Below are 15494 nucleotides of genomic sequence, written 5' to 3' on the forward strand. Positions count from 1 at the left end.
CATCTGCTGCTGGCCCACCGTTTGGTCTTCAGGGCACACGCGTTATGCCACTTAGCGAGTACTCACCGCAGAATTATGCACGTGCAATCCTTCTTTGATTTATTTCTTTACCCCTGAGATCATCAGCAGTAATTGTCGACACTGAACACACCCTGCATGGGGGACGTTCGGTGGCAAACCTGGAGGGATGCCACAGATGTTTGAGCAAAACATTGGCAATAGGATCACAGTGCAGAGGCAATGTAGCGCAGCTACGGGATGGGGATCCTCTGTGGTCCTCTCACACTTTCAGTGGACAGGGTCAGGACGAGAAGCGGATCAGACTCCACCGGCAAAAATCTGATTTTTCTCTAAGCATTGCTTCAAACGTGGCGGTGCAACGAATATTATTGTTACTCCTGGGGCAATCCTCTGGGTGCTATCATCCCCTTTGTGGTGTGGGATTGAGGAGAGATCACTAAGCACCTGGTTAGTGATACATCAGGCTTTTTTCCATCTAAAAAGGTTTTGTAGTCCTTCATACATCGTCAACCTCATCACCCATCCGTGTTGTCCTCAGCAGCATCCCTCTCACAGCTCCATCAGCAAAGAACCTCATCGGTTTCTGCGAGTCGAGAGCGTGAGTGGGGTGGTCCGCGCCGCGGCCGCCCGCCGAGGAACATCTCGTTCGCTTCTTCTCTGCCCCATCCGATAAATGAATCTGTTGCAAAACCTGTTTTGCCAAAAAAGTGTTTTATCCTTGGTGCTGACTCCTTTCAAGCAGCAGTTTCAGATCCACACCAGATTCTCCTTCCTACAAGGGTGTTTCTGTTTCAGAGGATGGACGTCCTGCAGCCATGAGTTATGGGCTGCATGAGGCCTCTTTCCCACAGAGAAGCTCCTCTTCATCTTACTGGTATTTGCGTATTATGAATGAATAATGACCATTCTCATCTTAATACTATCGAGATATTGTCGAAGCCTTTGGCTTTGCCAGCGCAGGGTGTTCTTTATTTACCTTCAAGCGAGTGTATATATCGCTGTGTAGTGTCCTGTTTGACATTAATCAAAGGACTTTGAAGGCTTCCAAATATTCAAACTCTAGGTCAAGCCGTGGTCAGAATCATAAATCCTGTTTAGCTCAAAGACTCATGAAACAGCAAAAATGAAAAACAAACACCATGAGAGCACACTTAGCCTGTTCGATTCTCACACACAATCACTCACACACATACCAAGATATAAGGAGGTTTAATATGTAAGTGTTGTGTATTTGTTATGTTTTGTTGTATGATGTTGTGTGGGTATGTAGAGAAGAAAAATGAGAGAGATAAGAAGTGAAAGATATGAGGCGAATATACCTGTTGTACTTTTGCTTATATATATTATCCTGTTGATCCTACTGTATATTGTTTGTCTCTGTACACACACACTGTACATCCAGACACACACATCACACAATACACACTTTCCCAGCTGTACCACTCTTCCACATCCATACCAACACACCTACATCATATTAGTTGCATACATGTATTCCAATGGCTGTCAGGGCCCCATTATACAACAGGCAAAGAAACCAAGAAATGACAAGCATGTAATTCAATGGTAAAATGTCACATCTGGTGATATAGAATAAAAAGGACAAATTGAACTATTTTCCTCCAATATAAAACCCTGACATTACAAAATGCATGATTTTATGCAATGGTGTGGTATGTGGTAACGGTATGGCGGAGAGATCAAAAGATGTGGTTATAATGGGAGTGGATGGGACACGAGTGGCTGATGTGTGAGTTTTTTGTTTAATCTGATTCTGTGCAAAAACTAATAATCCACCAAAATAAATGTTGTTGCTAATCTTTGACATATCCAAGACTGTGATAAAAAAAAAGCCGACCCCCCCAACATTCATTATATGGAAAATAACTGCCTTTTTTTGCATGTTTTTCATAGAAAACGCAAGATCATGTTTTCAAACTGGCAGTTAAAGGGTTAAAATCCTGAACATAATTTAACATTTGGTATTTTTGATCAGGACTGAAGTTGATTGAAAGATTTAACCCCAAATGTTTTTTAAAATATTAATCTGTTGTCATTTTTGAGCAGTTTTTGGAAGTGGGCATTTTTGTCCCGAATGGCTAATATGTAACTTTTTTGTTTAATCTGATTTTGTGCAAAAACTAATAATCAACCAAAATCAATGTTGTTGCTAATCTTTGATATATCCAAGACTGTGATAAAAAAAAAAAGCCGACCCCCCCAACATTTATTATGTGGAAAATAACTGCCTTTTTGTGCATATTTTTCATAGAAAACGCAAATTCATGTTTTCAAACTGGCAGTTCAAGGGTTAAAATCCTGAACATAATTTAACATTTGGTATTTTTGATCAGGACTGAAGTTGATCGAAAGATTTAACCCCAAAAAGTTTTTCAAAATATTAATCTGTTGTCATTTTAGAGCAGTTTTTGGAAGTGGACATTTTTGTCCCGAATGACTAATATGTAACTTTTTTGTGCAATCTGATTTTGTGCAAAAAATAATAATGCAAAAAAATCAATTTTGCTGCTAATCTTTGACATATCCAAGACTGTTATGTAAAAAAAAAGAGCCAATCACCAGATATGTTTCATGAATTCAAAATGGCATTTAAAGGGTTTAAATCCTGAAAATGATTACATTTTTGGTATTTTAGGGCGGAAGTTGCTTTAAAGATTGAACCCAAAAAAGTTGTGAAAAAAACCTTAATAATAATGTTTTTATCAAAGTATTTTGCAGTGGACATTTTGGTCTCTAATGACTAATTTGCGTAATCGATTTGTTACACAGTGAATTAAAGACCGATTTGAAAAATTTAAATTGGAATTCCAAAATAGATCGAGAAAATAGCCTTGTTACAAAAACTTAGGCCATTTGCAACAACACAACCAAAGTTATTGTAAAATGAAAAGTGAAAAATGACCCATATGGACCAAAACGTCCACAGTGATACCGGAGGGTTAAGCCAATAGATTGTTGTTCTTTGTGTTTCTTTATATCTCAACTCCGCAACTTGCTTATTTTCTGTCGTTGTGTTTCTGCTGCTCGGTTTTATTTATTAAAAATGTAATCAAAAAAGAAAATCTCAGAATGGCTGTAGGGGGTAACTGATCCTCGCTGCACGCACTGGGCACATGCACTCCCCTGAACTCTGGGTCACAGTGACAGCTTCAGACAGATCTAACCACATACTTTTTAGAGAATATAATTAAAAAGTCACAGGCTTACTAATGGTCTGTCCCGGTGGGTGTTGACAGCCTCCACCTTCAGGTCAAACATGTCCACTTTACAACCTATGAGAGGGAGGGAAATATGTCACAACCCAACAGAAGGAGAACAATGATACGATACGATAATACTTTAATGGCCAGATCAAGTCGGAAATTTGACTTGCATCACAGCAGCTCCATGCGTAACATCAACATAGACAAATATCAAGACACAATACATGAACAACAAACAACAAACATTTAACACAACAGCACAATCACTGAGAGAAAACATGCTCAAGTCCCTTCAGCGTGCATTTGATCTGGATTCAGCTCTGTATTTACTGTGAGGATCGACTGGAGCAGAAAGGGGTGCTTTAGTCTGACTTTATTGAATCGCGGGAAGTTGTATCTCTAATTAGATGGTAGCAGTTCATATTGGCAGTTCAGAACATGGTTTGGGTCCGAGATGATGTTGTTGGGCAGCCTCACTAGGTTATTATGGTATGCTGAATATATGAGAATAAATGAGCTGAGTTTTGAACAGTGCAGAGACTTACCATAAGCCACAGGGGTGAGTTTCAGAACAGTGTGCAGGGGACACTTCAAGTAGGGAAGATCATCTGTGCCAACAAAAAGAAGAAAAACATGTTTTTGGCAGGTTTTATACCCAGTCATGTTTAGGGTTCCCCTCTCAGGTTAGACAGAACATTGAGGCTGCATGTCACATATGTGAGGGTGCAGTGGGATGAAGTGCAGTCAGAGCAGCACCCATAGTTTGGTTTCTGCAGTCATCAAACTGTGGGTGAGACACAGAGCCGCAGCCTGACCACATCCTCTGCTGACTGACACAATGTCTGCCCGTACCTATTTTTGGATTTGATTTAAAGCAGCATTTTCCTTTCTGACCAGCCAGTTGTTCTTCAGCATTCTTATTTTTCACTTTGAGACAATTTCCGTACATTTAATTTATAGTAATTAAATCCAGACAAAATTATGTAAATATGGAAGATGATTGAATACTGCTAGTTATTTTTGACCATGGCATACCCATTTGTTATTGTTTGAATGTGTGCTTGCCTCTTTTTTAGTGTAAAGTTCAAAGCTTGATTTATCTGTTAACACCACTATTTGTGGTAAAAAAAAAAAATTCAATCGAGACGAATCGTATTTGATCAGTTCTGCCTTAGAGACCTCCTGGGATGGCATCAAAAAACTTTATTTCCCCAGATTGAATATTTGTTTCCCTTCTACCCTGTCAAATTTGGCAAAAACCATTTGCAGCAATGACTTTGCTCCATCAAATATTGTTTTCAAGTGTGGCCTTTTTTACAGAATTTAAATCTCCCTCCATTCAGTTGAAGCTCTTACTTTATTTTCCTGCTACTTGTATCATCAGAAAAGTAACGCATGTCAGATTTGAAGGTCACAAAAATGCTGCGTTGCAAGTCTTTTCAGACAGCAACAAATAAAGCCTTTTAAACATGTTTTGTCAAAATGAAGTCCTACTCATCCATTAAAGCTGCACTGAGAATTGTCTTCACTGTAAAGCTAACTGAATAGTTTAAAGTTAGCTTTGAATCAAGCATGCAGATACTTTTGGTCTCATTAAGGTTTTGACACATTCATGCTATTAAATGTTCCTTTTTAGATACATTTAGACTAGCTGAAAAAAAGTGACTCGGGGGAAGCAGTCAAATATAGCTTTAAGATATATCAACGGCTTCTTTACTGTGAGGCTTTGCCTGGGCGTGTTTCATGTTTCTGTGCGTGTTACCTGCACTTTTGTCCAAGAAGTAAGCGAGCAGGCATCTCATGACGGCCTGATGACAGATGACGAGCACGTTGCCCTGCCGCTCCAGCTCCATGATGACGGGCTCCAGCCGCTGAACCAGATCCTGGTAGGACTAGAGAGAAAGGGATATCAATCTAATTTAGTTTTAGTTCTATTATTTCAAGTGTTTGCAGAAAAATCATTTTCCAGTCTCTTACTTCTCCTCCAGGGTAGCGGTAATGGTACTTGTCCTGATCCCTCATGGCGAACTCCTCTGGGTACGTTTCCTCAATCATTTCATAGGACATTTCTTCACACACTCCCTGAAACACAAAGTAACAATAACACTTAAAACACACACCAGCACAGTTTGTCCAAAACCAGATTTGCAAAAAAACAAATGTAACATGTGTACAGATGACGTTAACCCTCCTGTTATCCTTGGGGTCAGTGTGACCCCATTCAATGTTTAACGTATCTAAAAAAATGGTTCACATTATTTTTTTTACTTAGTATTTCATGACTTTTCCTAATTTAGTGAGGACTTGGGTAGACATAAAATGAACATGAAGATATTTTTTAAATGTCCTGTACGCACTTTGTACGCATCGGTGTTCCCCACCCCAGGCTGTTTTAGTTGTATAAAAATGTCAATATTTTACACATATTTGTGTTGATTGTTTAGGATGATATTGAGGTGGCAATTACATGCAAATGTATCATTGTAAAAAAAACTACCCTCTGCTTTAGTTATTGGTTCGTTAACAATATCAAAAAGATCTTACTTTAACATTTTATTTCAGTCAGTGAGATTTTATGGTGATTTATATATTTTTCGATAGTCACATAATAGGAATTCTGGATGTATAAATGGGGTCTGTGGGGGGGGAAGGTTGGGGTAATGTTTTTATTTAAATGCTTATTTAGGTAGTCAACTAAGATACCTAAAGCACCAGAGACATACATGTTGGTTACAATTTGGAATATGATCATTGTCTTGACCCCAGAGGATAAAGGGTGTAAAGTCAATCTGAGGATAACAGGAGGGTTAAGTGAATATCTTTGGGTTTTGGGTCGACCACACAAAACGTTATTAGGATATTACCGTTGACTTAAAAACTGGGACCAACATATTCACTATTTTCTGGCATGTTATGTTATAGACAAAATGAGTCCAGTTTAATCTTCAATGACCTTCATTAATTTCCTCTTAAACCATTGTTTAGTTAATCCTTCCTAGCCAAAGTTACTAATTTTATTTGAACAGAATGAGATCAAAAAAGCAGAGCAGATATATTCTGATCAACTTCATGAAAGCACATACTTTATATAACGAGGACGGACAGCTGTGTGAAAACAAAAGCTGTTAACCCAGACAGCTGCAGTGGAAAGAATTGTCAGGATCGTCCGTTTGCTGACTCGTACGTTTACAATAACCCACATACATATTTCCTGTCTGTCTTTTTTTGTAACTTTCCAGCATCAAACCTCATTACGTAACACACTCTGCAGTAAATCTTTTTTTGCGAAACACAACAAATAAGATAAATGTTGCTGACTGTGACAGGTTGCTTCCCTAGACAGCTGATATATGAAACTGTTGTTTTCCAGGAAGAAGAGCTACGGCAAAGCAACGAAGGCAAATATAACCATCTGAACGAAGACCTGCACGTCCTCATCGAGGTGTTCGCCCCCCCCGCCGAGGCCTACGCCAGGATGGGTCACGCTCTGGAGGAGATCAAGAAGTTTCTTATACCGGTATGTTCCCTTTGTTCCACACATACACACACTAGCTTTCACTCTCCTCCACCTGAATCTTTTCCCTGCTGCTCGGTTGAATCACTTTCAGCTTGTCCATAAGTGAAGTGATTGGTTGTTGGATTGAGTGTGTGAGAAGCATCTGGTGTGGCCCAATTCCAAACTGAACCCTACACACTCCTACTGCAAGACGAAGTAAACTGTAGTAGGCTAGTCACACTCTCAGCCGAATGTTGTTTTTTCATTAAGGTGAAGGGTGGAAACACAGCTTCTCCTTCTTCTCCTGCAGACACAGGAACTGTCGTAACTTTTGGTATCAATGTTTTAACTAAAATGTTCTTTTAATTCTTGTGAACCTTTTCTCTGCTGCATGAATATACAAATCTTTACAATGAAAGAAACATGTCTACGGTTTCTAGACTAGATACAGGTTTATTTGAAGCAAGAAAAAAGGACCAATGCAGACATCCTGGAGAAGGTTTAATAACTTCCTGTTGGAGGGGTTTCCTATTTGAGGGTAATAACTTCCTGTTTGATGCGTTAATTACTTCATGTTGTAGGGTTTGATGACTTCCTGTTATGGGGTTTCCTCACTTCCTGTTGGAGGGTTTCATAACTTATTTTTGGAGGATTGTTTTGACTTCCTGTTAGAGGGTTTAATAACTTCCTGTTTGAGGGTTTAATAACTTCCTGTTGGAGGGTTTAATTACTTCCTGTTGGAGGGTTTACTAACTTCCTGTTAGATGGTTTAATAACTTCCTGTTAGAGGGTTTAATAACTTCCTGTTGGAGGGTTTAATAACTTCCTGTTGGAGGGTTTAATAACTTCCTGTTAGATGGTTTAATAACTTCCTGTTGGAGGGTTTAATNTCATTTTCCAGTCTCTTACTTCTCCTCCAGGGTAGCGGTAATGGTACTTGTCCTGATCCCTCATGGCGAACTCCTCTGGGTACGTTTCCTCAATCATTTCATAGGACATTTCTTCACACACTCCCTGAAACACAAAGTAACAATAACACTTAAACACACACCAGCACAGTTTGTCCAAAACCAGATTTGCAAAAAAACAAATGTAACATGTGTACAGATGACGTTAAAACAGCTAGCTTCTCTACGCAGCCTACTTTTGGTGCATTTATAGGAAAGGAAAAAGAAGAACACGTTTTTAAATGGTGATTTCAGTATTTGCCTAAGCTTCCAAGATGGACGGGTGCAAGTCTGATACACAGTAAAGTTAAATGTAATCATCTGTATCTTGAGTTTCACATCAGAGCACGTACAGCATCTATCTCATTGAGGATCTTCCACTGCTCGTAGGGCACTCCCAGCTCCTCGGCCGTCTGGATGGTGCGTCTCAGCTGACTCGTCCAAACCTTCAGGTCGGACAGACGGTGCTCCTCCACAAAACCCTTCAGTGCTGCTGAAAACTGAAGAAAGAAATATCAACCAAGTGTTGATGATAAAGAACTGACATCTAAAACACATAAGAGAACCTATACAGTGGATAGAGTCAAGTATTTCTCCCCATAATAACCCCTTAATCTTTTGTTAGATAAAGCCAGCTAGCTTAATTTAGCAAAAAAACGGTCTGCCAATTAACACACAATCTTCCGTTTAAAAAGTTTTTAAAATAAACTTTCAAAAAGAAAAAAGAATAGCCAGGCTAGCAGTTCCTACTTGTTTTATGCCAAACTAGGCTAAACTGTAACTAGGACAGAAAGGAAGTGTTATAAAAAGAAATCCCCATATGCAAAACACTTCCTGTAGAAGCTGCTATGTTTATTGAGTTTATAAATGTAAGAGTGAGGGTTTGTTAGCACCTCCTTCCCTCTCTCTGACAGCTCAGCATCCCCCCCGATGCGTCCCTCCACGTTGTGATGGCTCTCTCCGTGCCGACACAGGTAGATGGAGTGGGAGTGCACGTGGATGTTCATGAGGTAGTAAACTATTTTACTCTGGATGTAGTCCTGCACCCTGTTGACCAGGAAACTACGGCCCACATTGATGACCTGGATGAAGGAGCGGTTCCTGCGGGAGGAAAGAAAAAGAGGGTTAATACAATCTGTAACTGAAGACTCTGAGAAGAGGCTCAAGGGAAGGGACATCTTGTACTCTGGGTGGAGTCTTAATCTCCTGATATTTCATTTATCACACGCTTCAGAACATTCTGTGTCAATAACAGCGACAAGGTTCAAGAAGATCAACAACTGATCTCTACAAACAAAGATACAAGAATGTGTGCATATTGTTAGTTACGTAATTTTATTTTTATAAACACACATAATAAAATAACTCTAAATATTCTAACTTTATTTTACAATTTCTATATCTACATATCTGTTGTTGATATACATATGTATGGTGTCTTGTAGTATAACGCACATATGTTCACTTTTGTAAACGCTCTGATTATTTCTTGGTTTGTATAGATTTATATATTTAGTGGAGCATAGGAGCAAATGTTAAGTAAACCAATTTCCCCAAAGGATCAATAAAGTATTTCAGTTTTTTTATCATTTTGAAATTTAAAATATCACCAGTTATCTGTTTTTAATGGAGCCATGTGATCTTAATTAATGACTAATTATTATTATTACTACTACTACTACTGCATTTATGGTGTTACAGCTCCATAAATCAAATACCAATAGAAGAGCAGACAGTAAACATTTTCGATCACAAATGAGCTTCTGTCTCCCCCTGCTGGACAGTTTCTGCAAGCACATGTTCGACCAAATATATGCCAAGATAATCTACAGGGCCAACATAAATAAATGATTAAGGACAGTTAGCTCTAAAGGATGCTTATTGTTGAGAAGTATTCAACAAAATCAATGGCAGAAAATAAATCCAACTCCTAGCACCTTTAACAAAATGTCTTCTTACTTGTCGTGTTCGTCCGGATCTAAAGGTTTGTACGTCACTTTATAACACTCTATCCTCTTCAGAAAATCCTCCATCACACTCTCTCTGTCTCTCTCAGGGTAATCGGGGCTGGAAACCTTCACATCCTTTGTTATAAAAAGAGACATTTGTAAAGACGATTCACCATGACGTCCAACAACTCAAGGGCAAAATGTGCCAATAGTTTGAAAAGCATCATTTACCAGGATATTAGTGGCGATGACATCTGGATCGTCACATATTGATTCAACAAAAAACACCTAACAAAAGACGCTAAGCATTAGAAATTCAGAATTTAATGGGAAATATACAAATGATTTAATAATCAATGTAACCGACCTTGTATGAATTATCCTTTGCAAAATTGAGGATGAGATCCCTCCTCTCTCTGGTGGTGTTGGTGGCGTCAAAAACCTGACAGATAGCAAAACATATTCAGACCAAATCCAGTTACAATCAATATCATTACCAGTATATTCAGCTGCACTGTGTCCTTACAGCGATCTGGCCTCCTTCCTCATTCAGATAGGCCTTCACATCCTCCAGTGCCACCAGAGCACACTGTCTGTGGAGACATAATGAGAAAATTGACCAGGAAATCAGATTAGCTTTAAAAGTTTCCTAAAAGACATGATGTGCAGTAATACATTCAGGGACATTCTTTATTGAATTGAATAAGTGTAGCTCCATTTGTTAAGCAAACACTGTGCAGTCTACAGAGGCATTTAAATGTCAAAGCAATCTGGTGTTTTCATTGGGCGTAGCAACGCGGTTAAACACGCAGAGGGACACATGTGGGAAAGTCGAGTCATTGTACTACACGGAAGAATGTCACCACAAGGAGAAACTCACTTTCTGATTTCCATTGCTTCTTTGTTGTCATGTCTGAAGAAGTCAAAGGACTTGTATGACTGCACTGCTTCTCTCCTATAAACCCCAAGGTTAAATACTGTAAGGGAACACAAACAGAGAGAGAAAGACAGACGTTTAAGGCACGGACAAGATTACGGTGTCCTGGCGGTGGCCCCTCGTCTCAAAAGACTCAGACCAGTTCAGCTGCATTCCATTCATGTGAAAACATCAGAGCACTATAAACACCGCCTGTTGATAGGGGCTGGTGGGATAAACACAACCACGTATTAACACAGCGTTGCCCTAAGCACCAGATGTTCAGATAAGTATTATCACTGAATGCCATTACAGTTCCATAAAAAGGGACAACGTCATTTAAAGGGACAGTTCACCAGAGAAAGATATTCTGTACGTTCTTTCTCTGCTTTTATCAATCTATATGATTTTGGTGTGAGTTGCTGAGTGTTTGAGATCTTGGCCGTAGAGATGTCTGCCATATGTCATTTAACTAGATGACACTCGCTTGTAGTGCTCGCCAAAATACATTAAAAAAAACGGTCTCTTTTTAGAAACCATGACGCAGTTGCTCTGAGCGGTTTCATGTGAACTGTTTTGTCTGTAAACAATCTAGATTTATAAAAAGCACTACGAGTAAGAGATAAAGATGTATTTTAGATTTTGGGGTAATCTGTCCCTGCAGATACATGTTTGCCCTGAACACATCTTTCCATGTACAGTTCTTTTGATCATTTACAGCGATTACAGGGCCTTTGAATCCAAGCCTCATCTGTTTTTATTGGTTGTATTTCTTGTGGACGGATCAAATGTTACAACATGAATAAAATAAAACATTTATTGCTTCTGTACTGACCCTTAGTTGGCACTCCGATCCAGTTGAGGTAGCGCGTCAGCTTCTTACCCATGTAGGTTTTCCCTCTCGCGGGCAACCCAATCATCACTATCACAGTCGGAGAATTGGTCATGTAGGAGGCCCAGGCTGCACACACAAGAAACATTCAGACACACACACACACAAAAAACTGTTAATTATTAGGCATGCAAGGATTTATTGTGTTTAACAATTACCTTTATTTTCACTTTAAACTAGGGCTGCACGAGTTGGGGAAATAATCTAATTGCGATTTGCGATATTTGTTTTTAAGCGACCCAACGGAAGTTTATTGTAAAATGCGGCCATATCTCCGGCTAGGAAGGTCGTATCAACGTGCTCCCGTCTCTAGCACCCCCGCAGCCCGAGCTACGAGTGAAAGAACTAAACTTACATGAAACTTCCGTTGGGTTGCTTTAAAGTCAAGCTTCAGTTTAAGATTCACCCTGTCATAGATGTAACACATGTGATGGAGCATTACTAACCTGACTCAGATGGTTTGTTTCACCAAACCATCTAGGAAAGCTCCATTGGAAGCCATTTGGAAAAGTATTTCAAAAATACTTGGCAGGTGATTGGATCAATCTGTCTATCACCTACTATCATGGGCCACTTCTGATTGGATAACAATGGCTGGTACATGTGGAGCACAGCACTTCTGATTGGTGTGGATGACTGACACACAACAAGAAAAGAAAAAAATCACAGGCTTTGCGATTTGTTTGCATCATTTCAAATCGCGATTTCGATTCAAAATCGATTAATCGTTCAGCCCTACTTCAAACCTGCCCCTAAAAGATGTAATTCATGTTATAAAAAGGGGCAGATATGCCTACTGTTTACTGACAGGAAGCAGAGGGAGGGTTGTGAAATAATCCAATGTCACCCCTGCATTGTTCATCTACCAGCTAGTTAACGTTTAGTTGAACTTTTCCGTCTTGTGACTGTCTTCTAACGACTTAATGTTTCCCAATACCTGCAGGATCTTTGGCTAGGACATCGAAGGGAAAATATGTCAACACATTGTCTCGTTACTTTTACTTTCAGTGTCCCTAACCATGACCATTGCTCAGCCCAGAAAAAGCATAAACTTGGCAAGACAAGACTTGACTGGAGATTGTATACACAGATGTCTGCAGCTTGGAGCAGAGCAGGAAAGGTTTGTTATAAACACATCTTGGTTCAAATCATTTCACCTTCCTGTATAAATAATCCTCAAACACTTACTGGAAATAAAACACATTTCATTGATTTCACATAACTCACAGTGCTGACCTTGCTTCTTGCTGTGTTTCTTTGCTTCATTGTGCATTGCAGTACCTGTACAGTACACTGCTCTCATACTGATGACTACAGAAGGTGCGTCAAAGCTGACATTTAACAATCAGTGGCTGCTGAAACCTTATCACCTCTATTTACCCGTGACCAAGTTCCCGTTGAGCAGGAAATGTGATAAAAAAAAAAACAAGTTCACAATTTACAGCACACTGCTTCTGCATTATATTAAATAATGCAATAGTGCAGGTACATAAAGGTCAATAATAACTACAGATCAGGTTACAGCCTCAGAAAACGAGGACAAATAAACCACTCACAGCACTTCTTCTCAGTGGCCCTGATGTCCGTCCTCCTGGCTTCCGAGGAGCCGTCTGCAGCCGCTGCAGCTCTCTGCTGCCGGCCCGCCATGATCGCTCTGATTTGTGTCCGGCCGTCCTGCATCAGCTGATCTGGTCCCTGTTAGGATGAGGTCAGCATCTCTCTGTGGAGGACAAGGTTTTGCTGTATCATAACAAACACTGCCTGATGAGACAGCAGGCCAAAGTGTGCATACAATACAGTGAATTGATAACAGATGATCAAATCTAATTTAGGTAATAATGCTGTTATATATTTAAGGATGCTTGAGACTAACAGAAAGAGATCCTTGGAGGAAAAAGGGCAAGGGAATTAATATTGGAGGTGAAGTATCAGGCTATTTTATAAACTAATTTAAACCTCACCAGTGATTAAATAATTACTTAATAATTATATTTGTTGAGATACAGACAAGACAAGTTCATCCCTTTCAGATTGTATACTCTCTCTTGTTTTAGGGAGGCAACCAAATATTATGTTCATTACCTATTTTTTTGGTCGACAAAATGATTAACAATTTGATCCATAAATCAGAAAATACTGGAGAAAATTTCCATAACTATTTCCCAAACCAATGTTGTCATGTTTAAATATCTTTTAAATATCCAATACTCTAATATTTAGTTCAACACCCTAAATGACACCAAAATCCAGTAAATATCCAAAATGGACAAGTTTAAACTAGTGAATTATTCTAATCTGTAATAGTTGATGATCTGTCAGAATTGTTTGCCATTATTTTTCATTAACTATTCAGTTAGTTGTAGCATCTAAACTCATTGCTGACTTGCACATAGTGGTGAAAAGTAACTAAGTATATGTAGTAATGTACACAAGAAGATATTTGAGGTACTTGTACTTTTGCTAAGTATTTTATTTTACACTACTTTATACTTTTACTCTACTACATTTTGGAGGCAAATATTGTACTTTTTACTCCACTACATTTATTTACTGGTTACTTTATAAATTCAGATTTGTAATACTTTAAAATATGATTTATTTGGTTATTACACCATCCAACATGTAAGTAACTAAAACCATGAGTGGGTTAACAGAAAATGTATTGGAAGCAATTTTGCTTTAAAAGAATATATTAAAAATGTAAAGTATATTTACCTAATCCTACATCAATACTTTACTTAGGTACCATTCTCGAAATGTAGTATTTTACCAGGGTGGTATTAGTACTTTTACCCAAGTAAATCATCTGAATACTTTTTCCACCATTGCTCATGTCCAATATACTATCAGAGGTATTATGACAGAAGCTAGGTTAGTGCAAAAGCCACAATAACTAATCTAATTGAATAATTAATCGGAGAAATTGCACCACTGTGTCATAATGTCTCATACAGCAGAGCATTGGGGTACTGTACCTGACGTATACTATCAATCACTTCTGCTTTTACGTTGTTTCAATAGACAAAAAAGCCTTGAAACAAAGCGGGGATGAAAACGTATGAACAAGTATAATTGTTTTAACTTACCAGAAATCTGCAGGAGCTGTTAATACCTGCTTATTACCTTTGTAACAATGCTGCCATCAGTTAGCTCAGCACTGCCGGGGAGGACTCCTTCTTCTCGGATGTTGAAGCTCCGCCTCCTCAGTGTCAAACCAGCAGCTTCCGGTTGGGATTTCCAAAATAAAATCTCGGAATTCCGATGTGTAAAGCTAGCATCTCTTTTTGGATAACAAAAAAACATGAATTTGGTCCAAAATATAAAACATTAAAGTACCACTCAGAGTTTTTTTTGTTTTAATGTTAACATATTATAACCTGTGGTGACGTTTTCAAAATTTCTGGTTCTGTAAAAGATTGTTTCAATAACTGTTTACATTTTGATCGATTTATAAATAACCCAAATCATTGTTTATTTTGTGAATGATATATTAATATAACCGGCTGCAGTGCTCCTTGATTATGGCTGGGTCCATCCAGATTGCAACAGATTATTTAATGTCAGTTTTGTGATTTTATTTTGAAATCAGTCTTGTTCTGGTTAAATTCCGCTATCTTGACCATGATCTTGACGCGTTTTTTCGTTCATTCAACAAGAACCCTGCTGTTGTCAATGGTTATGACGCAAGCAAATACGCGTGTTGCGAGACAATCTCCTACCCCTCGCATGTTCATTAAAGGAGAATACCACAACATTTAGAAAGTTAATGTTATATTATTCATAGTGTAAGTCTATTAAAATGCAATCTTCACATCCAATCCAACTACCTATATGACAATGTTTTAATTAGTATCTCTTTAATTCATGGAGCAAAACCCTCCACCATTATGGGATGCTGCTGAGTATCAATGTGTAATCTAATCACCATGACGGATGCTTGAGGGAGTGTTAGTGAGGGATAAGTGTTCATTTATTTGTTACAATCAGGTTCTTAAAATGATATGCATTACACCCCTGTGTGATTATTACATATTTAATTCCAAACCCAT

General features: G+C 38.6%; 1 protein-coding gene across 2 annotated transcripts in view; it reads right to left on the reverse strand.

Moving 5' to 3' along the window:
* Positions 1-14645, reverse strand: part of LOC104942567 (6-phosphofructo-2-kinase/fructose-2,6-bisphosphatase 2-like) — an 18958-nt gene extending 4313 nt beyond the window's left edge. The window contains exons 1-14 of one of the 2 annotated variants that reach the window (XM_010767812.1): positions 14569-14645; positions 13002-13165; positions 11389-11514; positions 10518-10614; positions 10164-10230; positions 10005-10079; positions 9869-9925; positions 9648-9772; positions 8582-8789; positions 8042-8188; positions 7651-7755; positions 5008-5137; positions 3791-3853; positions 3250-3314 (exon numbers count right to left, since the gene is read on the reverse strand). In XM_010767812.1, the coding sequence (XP_010766114.1) occupies positions 3250-3314; positions 3791-3853; positions 5008-5137; positions 7651-7755; positions 8042-8188; positions 8582-8789; positions 9648-9772; positions 9869-9925; positions 10005-10079; positions 10164-10230; positions 10518-10614; positions 11389-11514; positions 13002-13125 (1389 nt within the window). In that variant the 5' untranslated portion in view covers positions 13126-13165; positions 14569-14645. Of the gene's footprint in view, positions 1-3249; positions 3315-3790; positions 3854-5007; positions 5138-7650; positions 7756-8041; positions 8189-8581; positions 8790-9647; positions 9773-9868; positions 9926-10004; positions 10080-10163; positions 10231-10517; positions 10615-11388; positions 11515-13001; positions 13166-14531 lie in introns of both variants that reach the window. The other variant, XM_010767811.1, reaches the window with a different exon arrangement.
* Positions 14646-15494: the final 849 nt, after the last annotated feature.

This window comes from Notothenia coriiceps, unplaced genomic scaffold (genome assembly GCF_000735185.1).
Source record: "Notothenia coriiceps isolate Sejong01 unplaced genomic scaffold, NC01 NC01_scaffold00004795, whole genome shotgun sequence".
Classification (NCBI taxonomy): Eukaryota; Metazoa; Chordata; class Actinopteri; order Perciformes; family Nototheniidae; genus Notothenia; species Notothenia coriiceps.